Source organism: Pelecanus crispus, chromosome 10, assembly GCF_030463565.1.
Source record: "Pelecanus crispus isolate bPelCri1 chromosome 10, bPelCri1.pri, whole genome shotgun sequence".
Taxonomy (NCBI): Eukaryota; Metazoa; Chordata; class Aves; order Pelecaniformes; family Pelecanidae; genus Pelecanus; species Pelecanus crispus.
The window spans coordinates 6256273-6272153 of record NC_134652.1 but is presented as its reverse complement, the minus strand read 5'-3'; the positions used below and the strand labels follow the sequence as shown (position 1 = coordinate 6272153).

The window sequence follows — 15881 nt, the reverse complement described above, 5'->3', positions numbered from 1 at the left end:
AAAGAAACAACTTTCAGGAGAGGATAGTATGTGGGAATGGAGGCTGTTTTGGCAAGTGATGGCCTGTGACAAAGCCAAAGTCCTGTTACTCGTTCAACTGGTTTGCTGCTCGTGGTATTGCCCTCTCCAGAAACGCTTATTGCCAGCCACAAGCAACTGTAAAGTATATTTCACGCAATGCTGTTGTGTCCATTTTAAATCTGACATTTGCTTTTGTTCCTCACTCAAAAGCATCAGCATTCTCAAACTGTCTGAGATCTGACATAGTATCACCCCTATTTTTACTTTATTATGGTCTTTTTTCTATTTTGGGGTCATTTCTGGATGCTTGCCTATGAAATTCCCTCCTCTCAGTCTTCAAAGTTCTTCCTGAAAAATACCGCTCTGTATCTGATACCTAGTTACTAGAATAATAGTCACCTTAGAAACATTATAAATACACAATTAAATAGCATTCTGTTCCAAAGCCCATTAAGTCAGTAAAAATTTTTCCATTGACTTCAGTGAGCTGTAGGATCAGGCCCCAAAATACTTGAAATACATTTTTTCCATCTATAGACTGCTAATACAGAACATATTCCATTTTTTACATTTCTTCTCCTCTAACATCCCTGCCCCGATTTCCTTGCCTTGAGACACACATTGCTGTGTTAAGATGCACTTTCTTCCCACGCCAGTCTCCTAGGTGCCAGATTAAATCCCACCCCTACTGCAATTTGGTATAACGCTTATTTATTCCCCTTTCCAAAACTTTCATCAGAAGGATGTGCTGGCTTAGTTGCTTGGTAAAAGTTTTTTTGAACTCTTTATCTACTTTCTGTTACCTGTCTGCGCAGAGGGATTCGCTTTGTAAGCTTATGGACGGCGGGCTGGCTGCTGAAATCGGGCTTCTTGGTGGTGTTCTTCATGCGACACAGGATGACCGTCAGCACCATGCAGGCAATGAAGAAGACCCCTATGCAGTAAATTGCTATTTCCAAGTAGTCTGGAGATGTCGGATATTCTTTTTCCTTTTCAGGAGCTGGATTGGAAGTTTTTAGGAAGGAACAATCATGCCACAGAGTTAGCACATGGTACAAGCATAGGTTCAGTACAGTGCTTGGAACAACTTGAAATGGTAAAATATCAGCAATTCTCGCAGTGACTGTGTGACATACAGGATACTGTGAATGTTTAGGCCATCTTGCAATCTGAGAGTAATTCCTCTTTCTAGGTCACTGCTTTGACTTCTCAGTTTGCTGTTGAATGTGAGCTTGTGCACCTATGTATACATGTATAGCCATATACATGTGCCTGCCTAGATAGGTAGATACATATACATTGAAATATTGGATAATCAAGCATAATTTTATGGAAAAAGAAAAAAACTGAAGTGTTCAAACTAGGCTCAGGTTCAATTTGTTGCTAAAGCCAAATTTCAAAAGCACTGTAATTCTTTTGAACCACATAAAGACACATCTAAAGATAAAATGTTGAATTAGCTAGCCTAAAAGAAAAGTGTCTAAATTTGCAAATAGACATTTGGGCTTGAGTCTGCATTGCCTGTTCATCCAAAATTTTCACTGGGATCTCAAAATACAGAGGGAAGGCAGGATGAATCGGTCCCTCATCATGTTTCTAAATTCAGGTTAGGGATTTCAGGGGTGTTTCAAGGACCCGGCTGCCCAGCTGCTTAACTTGTTGTGGTTCATGCTGGGCACCTGTCTCCCCTGAGGTCCTTTGAAGAGCCCAGTGTCAGATTAAAAAGCATAATGGAAGCAAAAGCTGAATTGCTAGCAATACGTTAATTAATGAGTCCTCTTTTGTGAGGGCTGCATATTTCAAGTAACCTCATCAGTGGTTACCAGTCTATGAGATTAGATTTTAGTGGGAGTGGTTCTACATAGCTGTTACTCTGATTGAAACCATTTTGAAATTATCTTCAAGACAGTTATATGTGCAAACACTGTCCCTAATCCCTTATCTGGGATTCATCCCCCGGATAAACAGCATTCCACAGCAATCAGCGGTCACTCCACAAGCAATGCACGTTCAAGCTGAAATTTTCTTGGGCCTCATTCTAGGCTTATAAAAATATTTCATTCAAGAAAATCAGTTAAAAAAAAATGCTGTTCAAGCTCTTGCAAAATGCAAACACTGCTAGCAGAAGCAAGCTCACACAAATACTGCTTTGCCTGCTTGGTGACAGACCACGCAGGCTCAGTGTTCACGTAAGAGTGAGATGTAATAAAGTTGCCTTGTTCAACATATATTTATAAAAGGGTAAGAAATTATCTGCAGAAAGTGGGAACATTTCACTCCTGGAATATGAACCTCAGCAATATGCACATGCAGGTTTTGTACCTTTTACTTAGGATTAACAATTAATAAATGGTAAGCACAAGATGACCCAGCAAACCTCAGGTGGTTCATGTTTTTTCAAAGGAACTCCTAAGGCAGCTGCCAACAGTTACAAAAGAGAAAATTTGGCTAGTGTCAAAACCAACTATGGTTACATCTTCTAACAGCTGATAACAATTTTCAGGCAATAAAGCACATTGATGTTTGTTTCTTTTAAGGACAGAAACATCATCAACCCCAGAACAGCAAGACATGCTTTGCAGTAAGAGCAAATGACTACTTGTTTTCTTAGAGCATGCAATGTTTTTAAAGATGCACGGAGCCACATCCCAAGATATGGAAGGCACTGCTTCTGTACACGATCCATTAGCATTAAAATTAGAATTTCCATAAGAGATTTGGATGATAGGTAAAAGTGAATTTAAGCACACTGAATAGCTCAGGTATTTTAATGAACCAGTACATGACTGTGGCCAAATTAGTCCCAAAGCTTCATAAGAAACTTTGAATTTCTTCCTCTTGAAAAAGTTTACAATGATTAATGTGCTGATTTTCAGTTATCTCACTGAAGTGCTATGGAAACACAGTTCCTTAGCGTTTCTGATGAAAACTGAAATATTTTTACATCTGTTAAATTAAGTGCAATACCCATTCCCCGCCCCCCCCCCCCCTTTTTTTTGTTGTTGTTAGGTTTTTGGAGTCCCAAATATGTGACAAAACAATTCATTGGTTTGAGACAACTGTGTTTTTTAAAAAGAAAAAAATCATTGTAAAAGTCCTTTTCTGAGACAGAAGCCGTGCTAATTCTGCAGCAATCAACAAGGGGAAAAAAAAAAGAGGAAAAACCACAGAAAGAGAGCAGTGTATACCTGGCAGAACTGTCAACCATGCAGTGTGAAAGGATATCCCAATAGAATTACCCGCCAAGCATGTATACTCCCCAGCATCCTCAAAAGTTACATTCCGTATATAGAGAACCTCAATTTCTTTGTCCGTGGTGTTAACACCGGCAGCCTAAAAAAAAACAAAAGAGGGAAGCAAGAGAAAAAGCTAGACATTGAGAGAATTCTTGTGGATAGGGAGATGGAGCCACAGGGCTTTGCACTTTGTAAAGGCAGAGGTGTAGAGATGCAAAGCTCCTTCCCCATCCACAATCCCTCATCCAAAAGGCGTTTACCAACAGGTCCCAGCTCACCTCAGAAAGTAATCAACACCCTTCACCAGACCTAAACTCACCACCTAAACATGCATGCAATCAAATGACATGGAAAAATTGACCCACAAAGCTTTTTTTTTTTTTCCTTCTTTTTTAATAAAAGAAAGTTGAAAGAAAAACAAAGAGAAAACAAAGAAGGACAGAATGCGGGATCCTTCACATGTAGTTACCTGTTTCAGAGGAAAGAATTTACATGAAAATATATTCTGGAAGTATTAAACATAGGCAAATTCTGCTCCAAAAGACACAACTTAGTAGCTGTCTTAAGCGGTGCATGGTCCTAGCATCATCCACTGCACTACACTTACATATTGTATGCTGTGCAGTGTTGCCAAATCTCATTTTAATCTGAAGTCTGGTAATATTTGGTGGTTTGCTTAGAAGCACAGTGGAAGTTATGTCAGCTCTTGTTCAGAAAAGATCAGTTGTGGCTCTCAGAGACATGGAGAAAAACTGGACCCCAAAGGTCCAAGAATCAGAAGATGGAAACTAAATATATTTTTCTAAATCTTAGAGACTGAAAAAAAAATCTGGAAGCTGGTTTTTTTTTCTGGACTCCTTCCAGACTTGCTAAATCTCTGGCTTGACAAGTCATTATGCACCAAACCAAGCAGTGTAACAGTGATTATCCAAACTCATACAAAAATAGAGTAAATCTTAGATCTGGAACTTTCCAGCTGTCCCCATGTGGGTGCAGCAGGGAATCAGTGTCAAGGCCTCTATGACGGAAATTTAGAGAAATTATTGCTTGCTGCTTTTTGTCTCTGTTCTATTCAAAAATGTTACTTTGAAGTACACGATAAGGGAATAAACACATTTTAGCGTTTAGACTATTTTAGACCATTTTAATGTAGATTTAGTGGTCACATTGTTGCCAGCCCTTATTGTTATTGATTAATAACGGGTGAATAACAACTGGCAAACCCTCCCACCCTGCACAGTCGCAGGTGATGTGGGAAGTTATAAGTGGCTAAACTGACCTGACATGCTTCAGCGGGTACTTTTGTGAACATTTCATATATATACATATGTATGTATATAAATATACACTAATTTGGTCGTAATTACATTATTCAACGAGTACCCTATACGTGAACTGCAAAGTATGCAGAATGAACAACAAAACTGGACGTAAACACACAGGAACAAAGACACCAAACACAAGAGAGAATAAAGATCAGCGTCAGAAACCAGTGCTTATGGTACACACAGAATATTGTGGGAATTTTTCCATGGCTGCTGGTGTAATACCAGTTGCATCACCGAAGGAGGATTACACATATACCACAAGGCCAAAGAGTTATCCTACAAGCTGCCTGCAGTCTCCCAAAGCACCATTTTTTCCAGCTTCTACATCCAGCTTGCTTTAAAAAACATTGTTACCTTGTATACTTGGCAGAACAGAGAGCCAGGCAGACTGGTTGGCCTCCCCTATATAATTGGAGACCTTACAAATATATTCTCCAGCGTCCGCCTCTGTCACATTGTACAGTGTCAGCACTTCAGCATTGGAACTATTTATCCCCGAATGCTAGAATAGACCAATAACACAGGAGAACAATGTCACTGCTGCCCAAAACGGACACCGATCTGTCTACGGTCCCACCACCAACACGTCACAAGAATATGCCTTCCACTTCATACAGGTATCAGCATCAAAACATTGAGGGTTTGGGGTTTGTTTAGGTTTTTTGTTGTTGGTTGGTTGCTTTTTTTTTAAATCCAAAGCATCACACGAGGAGTTAGAAAACAGCAGTGTGGGGGGGAAATGCACCTGGGCTGGTACATTGGCTGCATGGAACGAGATGGTGTAGAGCTGGCTGTCCTGCCTGCCAACATGCTGAGTTTTGGCAGTGCCACCCAGCTTGGAAAACTTTGGAGTTTCCTTGGTCAGGGTTGCTCAAAACGCCTGCCAGCAGGAATGACACCACCGATACGCCGGCGAAAAATGGACATCTCTGCAGGCTCGGCATCCAGAAAACCCAATCCTGCCAACAAGCTTTTGGCAGCAGGTGTCACGTTACTTTGAAATAAAGAGGCTGAAGAAACGTGAAAGAAACCAAGTAGATTGTACCGGGTATGTTTTGGATGCGTTCTACCCATACATAAATGTCAATGATGTTCTTTAAGAGAGTTTTCATTTTTTTCTGAATAAGTCATGCCTGAAACATTCAGAGATAAAGGACTTCACAGAAGTAAAAGAGAGCAAAACAGTGTCTATAAGCTTCACAATTAGCATTTAGGCAGCCCAATCTTTATCTAACTCATTACTTCATTTGTAACATAAACACTTGCATTTTCAAAAAGAAGTTCAGATCTCAAAGTTCTTGGATTTACATCAAATAAATTCAATGCTTTAAAGAAGTCATCACCATCGCCGGCATCTGTAAAGCCTCACCTTTAAAACCTGAAGATACGGCAGTCCATCTGGTCCGTATTTACTGCCATTCTTCTCTACATGTTTTATCCACTGAATATGAGGTTGAGCATCGCTGTAGACTTTGCAGACAAACTCGACGTCACCTCCGACAACTGCAGAGGCATTTGCTGGAAGGCCAGCTTGGAGGATGGGCCTGTGTGGCGATCGCTCTGATCGGGTGGGGAGGGGGACCGAGAAGCAGCAAGAGAGAGAGAGAGAAATAAAGATGCATAAATAAGCAGAGCTGCCAAGAAAACGGTAAGTGAACTAGAGCCAAAAAACCCTGTAAGCCTGTTGGCTGACTCCTCCGAAATAACACTGCAGCCAAAACGTATAACAAAAACTACAGTTCAAAGGAGACAACTTGAGCACTACACTTGTAATATAAAGAATAGCTATTTGGGGGGAGGGGAGAAACCTTGCTTAAAAACTTCAAGCATTTTTCATAGTTCAATTCAGCAAGAATTAAGGAAATTTTTTTTTTGAGCTATTGTAATAAATACCTCTGAGCTTTGAAACATTCTAATTGGACTAAACCTCCACAAATTGGGCAGAAAGATTATTGATTAATTTAAAAAACTGCTTAATGTATGAAAATAAACCAAAGGGTATTTCTCAAAGCCAGCAGCAGAAGCCTCAGCACTGAAACTCCTCAGGCAGGATGCACACACCAGACAGCTTGACTTTCCAAAACACCCTCACCAGTACTACAACGATAGCTGCTCTCTACTTTACCCAGACACAGCAGCAGAAATACCAGTTCTTTCTTATTCTGAGCAGGACACAGGAAAATACAGAGCGCTCTGGAAAACTGCAGTGTATTTAACGTGAGCCAACAGAGTTTTAATCTATGGACTGGCTTAAGCATTTAGCAAACGTGCTCGGAGAGACTTACATCACTGGATACGCCGAGTGCACCCTGTATCATCTGGGCATCTAGAGAGCCACCACCGCCAGCGTGCCCAGCCCAATTTTGTGGATGCGATATGCGTAGCCTTTGGGCAGAGCACTGACGGGAGCCTCTCCCTCAGCTATGACAGCAAGGCAGCTTTCCACCACTGTCACGGATGCACCGCCACAACCACCCTCACTAAGCCTGACCTAAAAGTTGCTAAAATCTTTTGGGTGGTGGTGGGCAGGGCATGAGCCAGGCTCCCCAGACCCCAGGGCCACCAACAACTTTTTTTTTTTTTTTTCCTGGCAAGTGGGCAAAGCATAAAATCTTTTCATTCAACCTCCATATAAGAGAAAGTTCTCAAAATGACAACCCTGGTTACCAAATTTCTTTATTATCCGGTGAGCATGATGGACAATACCACCCTCCCCAGAAAGCCTTCAGAGAGCTGCAGTTTCATCAGCCTAGCTGGGAACTCACTGCCGCCTTCATGCAAACTTAACACTGTCCGTTTCTTTTTATAAGAATATAAAGTTAATACTGACCTATATATACTGTCAACGTATGGATTAGAAGTGAAAAGCCCATTGCACATCCCCAGCCCCAGCTGTCCATTCTCCCCTGCTCCAGGAATTCTTTCGAAGATAAGTAAAAAACAGTGGACCTAAATATTTATTTTTAAAGGCTGTACACTGTAAAGGCTTTGACCTTACGAGCCAAATCAACTGAATTTCAAATCAAGTGTTCCTTCTTAAACACACTAGTTTCCAATAAACTGTTTCACAAGCAAACATTGCAAGTATAATAGCAAATAATGATGCCCATGGAACAATGGGATCTTTTATACAGTCCAATATATTTGGCATGCGGCAAACATCTACTGGGAATTTATTCACTGAGGCTACGCTGGCAGCACACTACAAAGCAGCAGTCTTATTTTACTTGCGGCAAAACTGCATTTGTGTTGCAGTTATTAAATTATTTCATGGCTACGTGTGTCATTTTCAAGGATCTAGGAACAGTTTCATATTTTTAAATTTGTAAATTACAGTAGAAAATATGAATTACTATTTTACAGTTCTGGGGAGAACTTTTAGTTTTTCACCTTATACTAAATAAGCTCTAATTCCATCTCCCTCACTCCTTCATTTGGGTACAAAACAGCAAGCAAAAAATCCCTCTTTAATAGAAACCTTACACCATCTTCCAAAACTTATTACAGCTGCCTTCAGTATAAAATGAAACCTTAGAGAATGTTATTTAAAATGTTTTTTAGAAGTCAGTAGGCCTCATGTTTCATTTCTCCACATCAGGGTTTGATTTCCTTTGTGACCTTATTCTCTGCCCTTAAACAAACCAGAGAATGAGGCCTGAAACATCTTGGAAAAGTTCCTACTATGCCAGCATCAACACACGAAATGTGTTTAGTTTATCCCGATAGCCATCAATGATTTAATCTTTTATTGATGACTGTCAAACATTTCCTCTACCAAAAAAGAGGATGCAAAGCAAAGAAGTAAAAGGAAAGTTCTTACATTCTTGCTCCCAAATTCCTTTAGAAAAAAAAAAAAAAGAAATAAAGTGTGTGCGTATGTATAGGTAAGACATTTGTGAGATTTCTTCTCTAAGGGTGAATGTGTTAAAAGCAATCTTTAGTTGCCCTCCAACATGTGGAGCAATGATTAGTGTTTGTCAGCTCCCCCACTTCAGCAGAGGGGAGTATTCCTGTGCCCACCCAGGCAAACAGCACAGAAGAACATAAGCATCGCGACGCAAATTCAGCAGGGTTTTATGACAATCCTGGAGTCCAGGGACCACAAGAAACAGACTCGGTATTGGGGAAAATAACTAAATATGGGGAAACTTCCACTAATCACAAATGACCAAGTATAATTCTGTACAGTATCATTTCTTGGAAACAGTTATTTCAGGATGCTGTTCTGTCTTTCCTATTTCTCTGCAAACCACGCACACCTAAGGACTCCGCTTAAGCATAGGTACTGTCAAAACCACGTTCATAAATCTCACATCACTATTTCGCATTTAAAATACAAGCCTTACATTTGCAAGCAGATATTATCACTCAAACAACTGGCTACACTAATATTAGATGGAAACGGTGTGTTCTTTTTCACTAAAGACTAGCAAAAGAGTCTAAGTTGCCTTTAAGAAAAATCTTAAAGGCTGGTGAAACTAGTTTTATCATTAGCCTTACATAACCTAATAGTTATAATCAGGATCATCACTAAACTATAATGACCGTATACATCTCTACTTCTTTAACTCAGAAAAACAGTATTTTCATACAAAACAAGTTGGCAACCAATCTTATAGCTCTGTAGCCCTACTGATTTCAATATTCCCCTTGCTCATTTATACTGAATTGAATCAGAGCCACCAGAAATAAATCTTTGCTATTTGACCACTGAAATTTTAGTGTTTCACTCGGACTGCTAACACACTTCAAGAACAAGTCAACAGCATAAGCTATAATACAGAAAATCACCCCATAGATTAGCTATCTTCAACCATACTAAGCATTACATCATAAGGACCATAGAAAGAAGTAGATACTAATTTTATTACAATAAATATTAGTTACACGGTGAACTACATACAGATCTACGAGGTTTTTCATAGATATGCCCTGCTTTCTTAAAACAGACCTTCCTGTTCAACTGAAATGTAATAGATGTTTAAAAGCAAATGTAATGGATGTTTAAAACATTTTAAAATTGAAAAAATATTTTCTGTATATTGATCTGAAAGTAATTGAGCCAAACTGATAATTATGTTTAAGTCTCCATATGTTACATTTCATTTTTATGCTAGTTCTTCCCAAAGTCTAACTTTATAACACTTTTTAAAGAGAAAGCATGCTTAACGCTGGATCCCACCTTAAGAGACAGGCACCAGCTTGCTTGCTTCAACTTGCAGTTTAGATACAAAACCAACATCCCCATTTGAGGAGTCAATTATCTACAAAAGGCAGAGCAAAAATGATTGCTCAAGTGAGGAATATCAGATTCAAGGCTACAAGCATCTAAATTTTACACCACCATAAGAGTGCCCAGGGCTTGAGCATTTCTGCTCAGAATTGCTTGCTTATCTAGAGACAAACAGACTTGCTATCTGAAAAGACAACTGACCAAGAGAGATGCCCAATGGCTTAGAAGAAACTGTCATTTAGCCTGTTAATGTTAAAGCTTCAGAATACCTTCCTCCAAGAGAGAAAACTGCAAAGAATCCAGGAAAGCTGGAAAATTCCAAGTTTCCCAAAAAACTGGCACAATGGACGGAGCTGCCCAGGAAGCTCCCAGCCCTGCAGGACACTTGGAGATGGGTGGGAGCCCACCCTGCCACAGATGATGGAGGGAGAAGTGACTGGAAGACCTATCCTGGAAATGACTACTGGAGCCTGCACACTTCACAGGAAGTCCTGAGAATCGGCTCTTTAAGAAGTTTAAGTCCCTGGACAGGTGGTTCCTACAAAAGGGCCTCATCTCTCTCCCATCCTTGGCTTTATCTCCTCCATTTTTTTTTCCGCTGACCAGCTGCAGCCAACACAGAGGGAAATCAGAGAGGAGACAGACAGGAAAGTCATGATGCAAACATATGAGGTGAAGATGCTGGGGTATGGAGGTGGGCGACAGAGACCAAAACCCAAGTTTCACAGCCAACCGAGCCCAGGAGATGCAATCCCACCGCTCCGGTCCTAGTGCGGGGGGTGCAGGGATGGAAAAACGGCATGAAGAGAGGCTGGTCGCCAAGCACGCTGGCAGAGGGAAGATGTAGGGTAGGATTTGCTGTTGCCAGAGGCCAAAGTAGAGCGTATTGTGACTGAAAGAGTGGCTCTGCCGCTACCGGAGTGCCTTGTCAGGGAGAGGAGACAATAACCCCGGAAGGGGTGAGCTCTGGGGCCCATCCCGAGGCCAAGTCTCCTTAGCAACCTGGCTGTGCCAGGGGCTGAGAAGAGCTCTGGTAATTTTCTATCCAAGCCTCCTTGTCACCCTAGCACAGACAGTTCAGGACCTTTCATGGGAGCTAAAAGCCAGAACCAAAGCCCATTCAAGTCAGGAGAAAAACTCACATGGAATTCAATGGGTTTTGGATAAGGCATTTAATTCATTTAAAAAAAAACAAAACAAAAAAATGAAAACTACTCTTATTTTCTCCTTTCAAATGTGCTTGTTTCCTCTCCTTGCAAATGTGTGATTCAAGTGCAGCCTAGGAAAATAAAAGCTGAATAGCAAATGCAAGACCAAACATGAGTTCTGGGGACAACGGAGAGATCCTTGATCGAGGAGGGGTGGGGAAGAAAAAAGTTATCTAATTGTTTTCCACAATTTTTAATTGGATAAGACACATTTATCAGAGTCTTTAATACTAGTTGAAACGTTGCTGACTCATGAGGGGCTATCTTGACGGCTGCCACTGTGAAGCTACAGAGGGTCCCCTCAAATGATGCATCAGTAACCATTCGGGATCGATAGCCCCTGGTAGAGGTTCTGTGTATTCAGTCATCACTGAATAAAAAATGAAGCAGTTCCAGCTGTCTCTCTGCGTAACTGAAAACACAGACCTGCCCTGGTCAGCACAGCATGTTCAGCTCTAGTTGCTTATTTTGCCTGACTCCGAGCTTGGGAAGTCTTCAGCAGCAGTCTGGACCCTGTTTGGTGAAAACACTGCCCATTCCCAAACACCTTCCAACACATCTGTTTCTTTGGAAAATGCTAATTATCCTGTAAATTACGGGTCTCAGAAAACATCCTACAGCATTTTAGGCCAGACTGTAATCACAGCCTCCTGCCTTGGCTTTGGCTTAGCATCTCAAACTTGCAAGATAGACTCTTCAGCCTTAAAAAAAAAAAAAAAAAAAAAAAAAAAAAAAGCGCAATCACAGCCTTTTCATCATATGCCTGGACTGAAATATTTCTCCTGTTTCATCTTTGCCCGGTATGCAGCACTCTCCCACCATTTCCACTGAGCCATGTACCTAACACAGGAGGTCCCTGAAGGCCACCAAGCTCAGGGAGAAGCACTGCTGATAGAGGAATGTATTGCTACCTGGCTCTGTCCCCAAATTAACTACGTGTGTCCTTTCCTATCCAACAACGTGTCACATCTGGGGATTTCCTCGGCAGGTACTTTACAGACAGATGCACATCTGCCCAACACATCCCTCACGCCAGCAACTGAACCATGGACAAGCCTCGTGGAGTGGGAAGCCAGTGGCATCACCCATCTCTGAGACACCCAGAGCCCCCTCCTCATGCCCTCTTCCAAACTGTACCTACGGGATTACCAAAACTGCTCCAACAGAAAATGCAGTTATATGCTAATTTCTCAGGTGAATTAACTACTGCCTGGAGTTGACAGGAAGGTGAAACCTCTCAGGTATAGCTCCAGCCTCCCACAGGGCCAGTGCACCCTGTGCCACCTCAAAGCTGAAATAATCGTTTCTTCTCAGATGTGGCACTAACGACCATTTCAGCCACAGTTTGAGGGCACAACTCTACCTGTGCAAGCCACTGCCTCTACGCTCAATTTTTGGCACCCCTGTTGAGACTGTACACATACACACTATTATTGCTGGCTCTGATGATGGTTTTGGTGGTGTGGATACCTACCACCACATGAAGGCATTTACTAAAGCCTCTGGGCCAACCACAGGATATCAGTCTCTGATCACTACCTATTTGGGCTAAATATCAACCATTAAAAGAACGATTAAATGTTTGTCAATCCCTCACCATTCAGTGAGTGAAGACCTTCCAAGTTTCTATCCTGCTCTAGCTGACAGCAAAGGAAGCAGCTTGGAAGGAGAGACTCAAGGATCACTGCCCTTCATGAAAGATCCCACCTACACGAGCTGCAAATCTGGCTTCAGTTCACAAGCACTCAGAGGCTGGATTAATTATTGTGTTCTGAATTAGAGAGCTCTTTTGAGGAGAGTTCCAGGAGCAGCCAAGGCATGAGGAATTGCAACTGAGATTTCTCTATAAATCCAGCATTATCCAAGTTCATACAAAGGACCCGATTTGAAACTACTCTTGCTCTCCATACCCCTAGGTGGAACGGTGTAGGAGGGGTCTAACCAAACAGATGTCAGAGTCCCCACAGGAATTTCCTCCTTCAAGGTAGCTTTCTACACATGGGCCAAGCCAAACCTTCACTTCCTTTCTCCAGCAATAAGCAATTGCTCATGGGGGCCTGTGCTCTATGAAATGCTGGAAGGAAAAAACTGCTAACTCCACTGTTTGCGCCATGGCATGGAGGAGTAAGGTTGAGTGCTGGCGGCGCTCTCAAAAGATCAGAAACAACTGAGCAGGTGTAGGCAAAACACCTCTACTAATTAATGTCATACACTACATATATGTGAGCCAGGAGCTGAGCAGCTTCTACCAGCTGCACATCAGTTTGGTTTCCTTTCTGCATAACATGAAGCACTACATGTTGTTTATAGCCAATTCAGAAGTGCTGCTGAACTGTCATGTTCCATTTATATGTACATACATACACACCCCTCAAATCATCGCTTCCTGGGTAATTTATACATGCCAAGGTAGCATTCATTGCAAGTTAGGGACAGCGCTCTCTTCCCAAACTCTGCAAAATCAGAAGATGTTTTAATGCTACAAGGAATAACAGATCACTGCCATTAAACACTAAGAGATAAAGAGCATCCCTGGCAAGAACGCTTGACAAAGAACAGGAGCCTTTCAGGCAGACTAGCAGAATAGCTTATGGATCAGGCCAGCATTACCAGTGCCGATGAAATCATGCTTTACAAATTTTGGCATCTTTTATCCATAGGCATTAGCCAACAAATGCTCATACTATTCAACATTCTTGTACAGCAGGACTCTCCATGTATAGCATTTCCTATTGGCCCAACGTTACTCGAAGAGGGGAGTGAGGGGCTAATCTCCACAATCACTTTCTAAACTCCCTCTGCCCTCAAATTTAGAAGCCTTTTACATAAACATGAGGCATTTCTTTCTGCTGGCGTGTCACACACTTCATCATTGCTAACTACTAGGTCGAAATGTCCGTCCCTGCTTTGGTTTGTGGACCAGTATCAGCAATCAGCATAAAGTGAGACAGCAGGGAACCAGACTCCATATATTCCCTGCTGTCACTGAATACTTTCTCATAAAATTAAACATTTTAACACTGACTATTAAAGAATTTTAGTTCTAAAGATTAAAATTTTAGTCACGGTTACCGGAAGCAGACAGCCTCCTACCCAGAGCAAAGCCTTTGCCACCCCATCCAACTTCCTTGGGCCACCTAAGCCCTCCTACTTACCAAGGTCCGTCAAGCAAAAGGCAGTACCTTCTTTAAATCTCTACAGAAACTAATCAGGTGTATTCAAACTCTCTGCCCTTGGCTTCACCACCTTCACCTCCGATTTGAAGTAATGGCACAGTTTCGCCAGCAGGCAAAGCTCCCACTGATGTTATCCCATCTGTCTTTTTGGACAGCTCTACAGCGTAGCTTCAGCTTGCTGTCCTATGTGCATTTGAGCTCAAATTCATCTTCGCATAACACCTTTACAGCATAAGTTCATCTGCACACCCCTTTCTCATATGGCAGCAAGCCGGCAAAAAGAAAGCAAGCAAGACTGAATTATTTGGCTTGATACAAAGCCCGTTGATGTCAGTGAAAACAGTTTGGGGGGCGGGGAGGAGAGAATCACAATCAGAACTAGTTAAAAGCTGTCCTTTCAAATAACACGTGTATTGGAGGGTTAAAAGAGACAGGAACATCCAGCAAGCCCAGGGCTAAGGCAGCCAACGTGAATGCTCTTGTTTTAATATGTGAAATTATCAACAGGGTTTTAAGATCAGTTTGTCTTTAAAACAAAGCCCTGCTGTCAGGCTGACCCAGTGTGGGTTCATCAGCCCCATGGAGCAGAAAAAGCCATAGCAGCAAGAATTGTATGACACTAATCTTGGAGCTCACCTGCAGTATTCCTCACACAGTGCATGCATAAGCAAAAGCTTCATACCTGTCTGAACAAAGAGGGGAGAGGCCTTATTTTGGTTCAAAAAAACCACAGGAAACAGAACAATGCGGAGCTGAAATTTTCTTTGAAATTCTTTTCAGTGTGCCCTAAAAGAAAGAGGCTACAAGAGTATATGAAAAACAACTTGTGACTTCTCACAGACAAGTGATAAATTTTTATTGTTCTGGCTGCTTCCAGAGACTGCACTGTATTTTACACACAGAGATACCATCCTTCGTACTGTGCACAGCTCCCAGCGCTCGGCTGCTTTACAATAACCAGAGCCTATGCTGGTGTCCAGCGTCGCTGGACTGGGCTCTCCAGTAGGCTCTGCCAAAGGTTTACTGTATGCCTGGCAAAAAGCATCTCTCCCACAGGGATGATGTCCTCTCCCAGCTGCAGTGGGTTTAGCTCACCAGTGCACCCAGCAATGCTGGAAAGCACACAGTGGGACTTTTTATTGCTGTTGTTATTGTGACCTGACCACATATTTTTCATCCTCCAAATTTCCTTTCCTGAAAATGGCTCTGCCTTTAAAGTAAAATGGAAAAAGATTATGTAAACCTTTAAAAGCCCTCGTATTTCTACACTTCTCCCCCTTTTCTTACATCGCGTGCTTGCTCTGTTGAGGAACGCAGGTGTGGAATTATCGGAAGGACCGTGGTATTCTGCCTCCCCGGCTAGGCACGGCTGACCGACCATACCTGTGCACGGGCTCTCAGGGCAGGAGAGAAGCTCCAGCTCCCAAAGTTTCAATGCTCTGTGCTGGACCATCCTGGCTTAGCCTCAAGATGGGTCTATGTTGGACCTCACTCAGCCTTCAGGCTTGCCTCCCCTGGTGATGAAGTTTCCCATCATAGAATCATGGAATCGTTTAGGTTGGAAAAGACCTTTAAGATCATCCAGTCCAACCATTAACCTAACACTACCAAGTCCACCACTAAACCAATTAAGGGGAGAGTAGCAATTTCATGTTTCCTGGCTTGGTGGCTAGATTATT

At 42.0% G+C, this 15881-nt stretch overlaps 1 protein-coding gene across 6 annotated transcripts in view; it reads right to left on the bottom strand.

The window, feature by feature from the left end:
* The window catches only part of FGFR2 (fibroblast growth factor receptor 2), an 82106-nt gene that overhangs the window by 26140 nt on the left and 40085 nt on the right, over positions 1-15881 (bottom strand). For 3 of the 6 annotated variants that reach the window (XM_075717796.1, XM_075717793.1, XM_075717794.1), the window contains 3 exons: positions 5955-6145; positions 3210-3354; positions 825-1021 (listed from right to left, as the gene is read on the bottom strand). In XM_075717796.1, coding sequence (XP_075573911.1) covers positions 825-1021; positions 3210-3354; positions 5955-6145 — 533 coding nt within the window. Of the gene's footprint in view, positions 1-824; positions 1022-3209; positions 3355-4939; positions 5088-5954; positions 6146-15881 lie in introns of all 6 variants that reach the window. The other 3 variants (XM_075717791.1, XM_075717792.1, XM_075717795.1) reach the window with 2 other exon arrangements.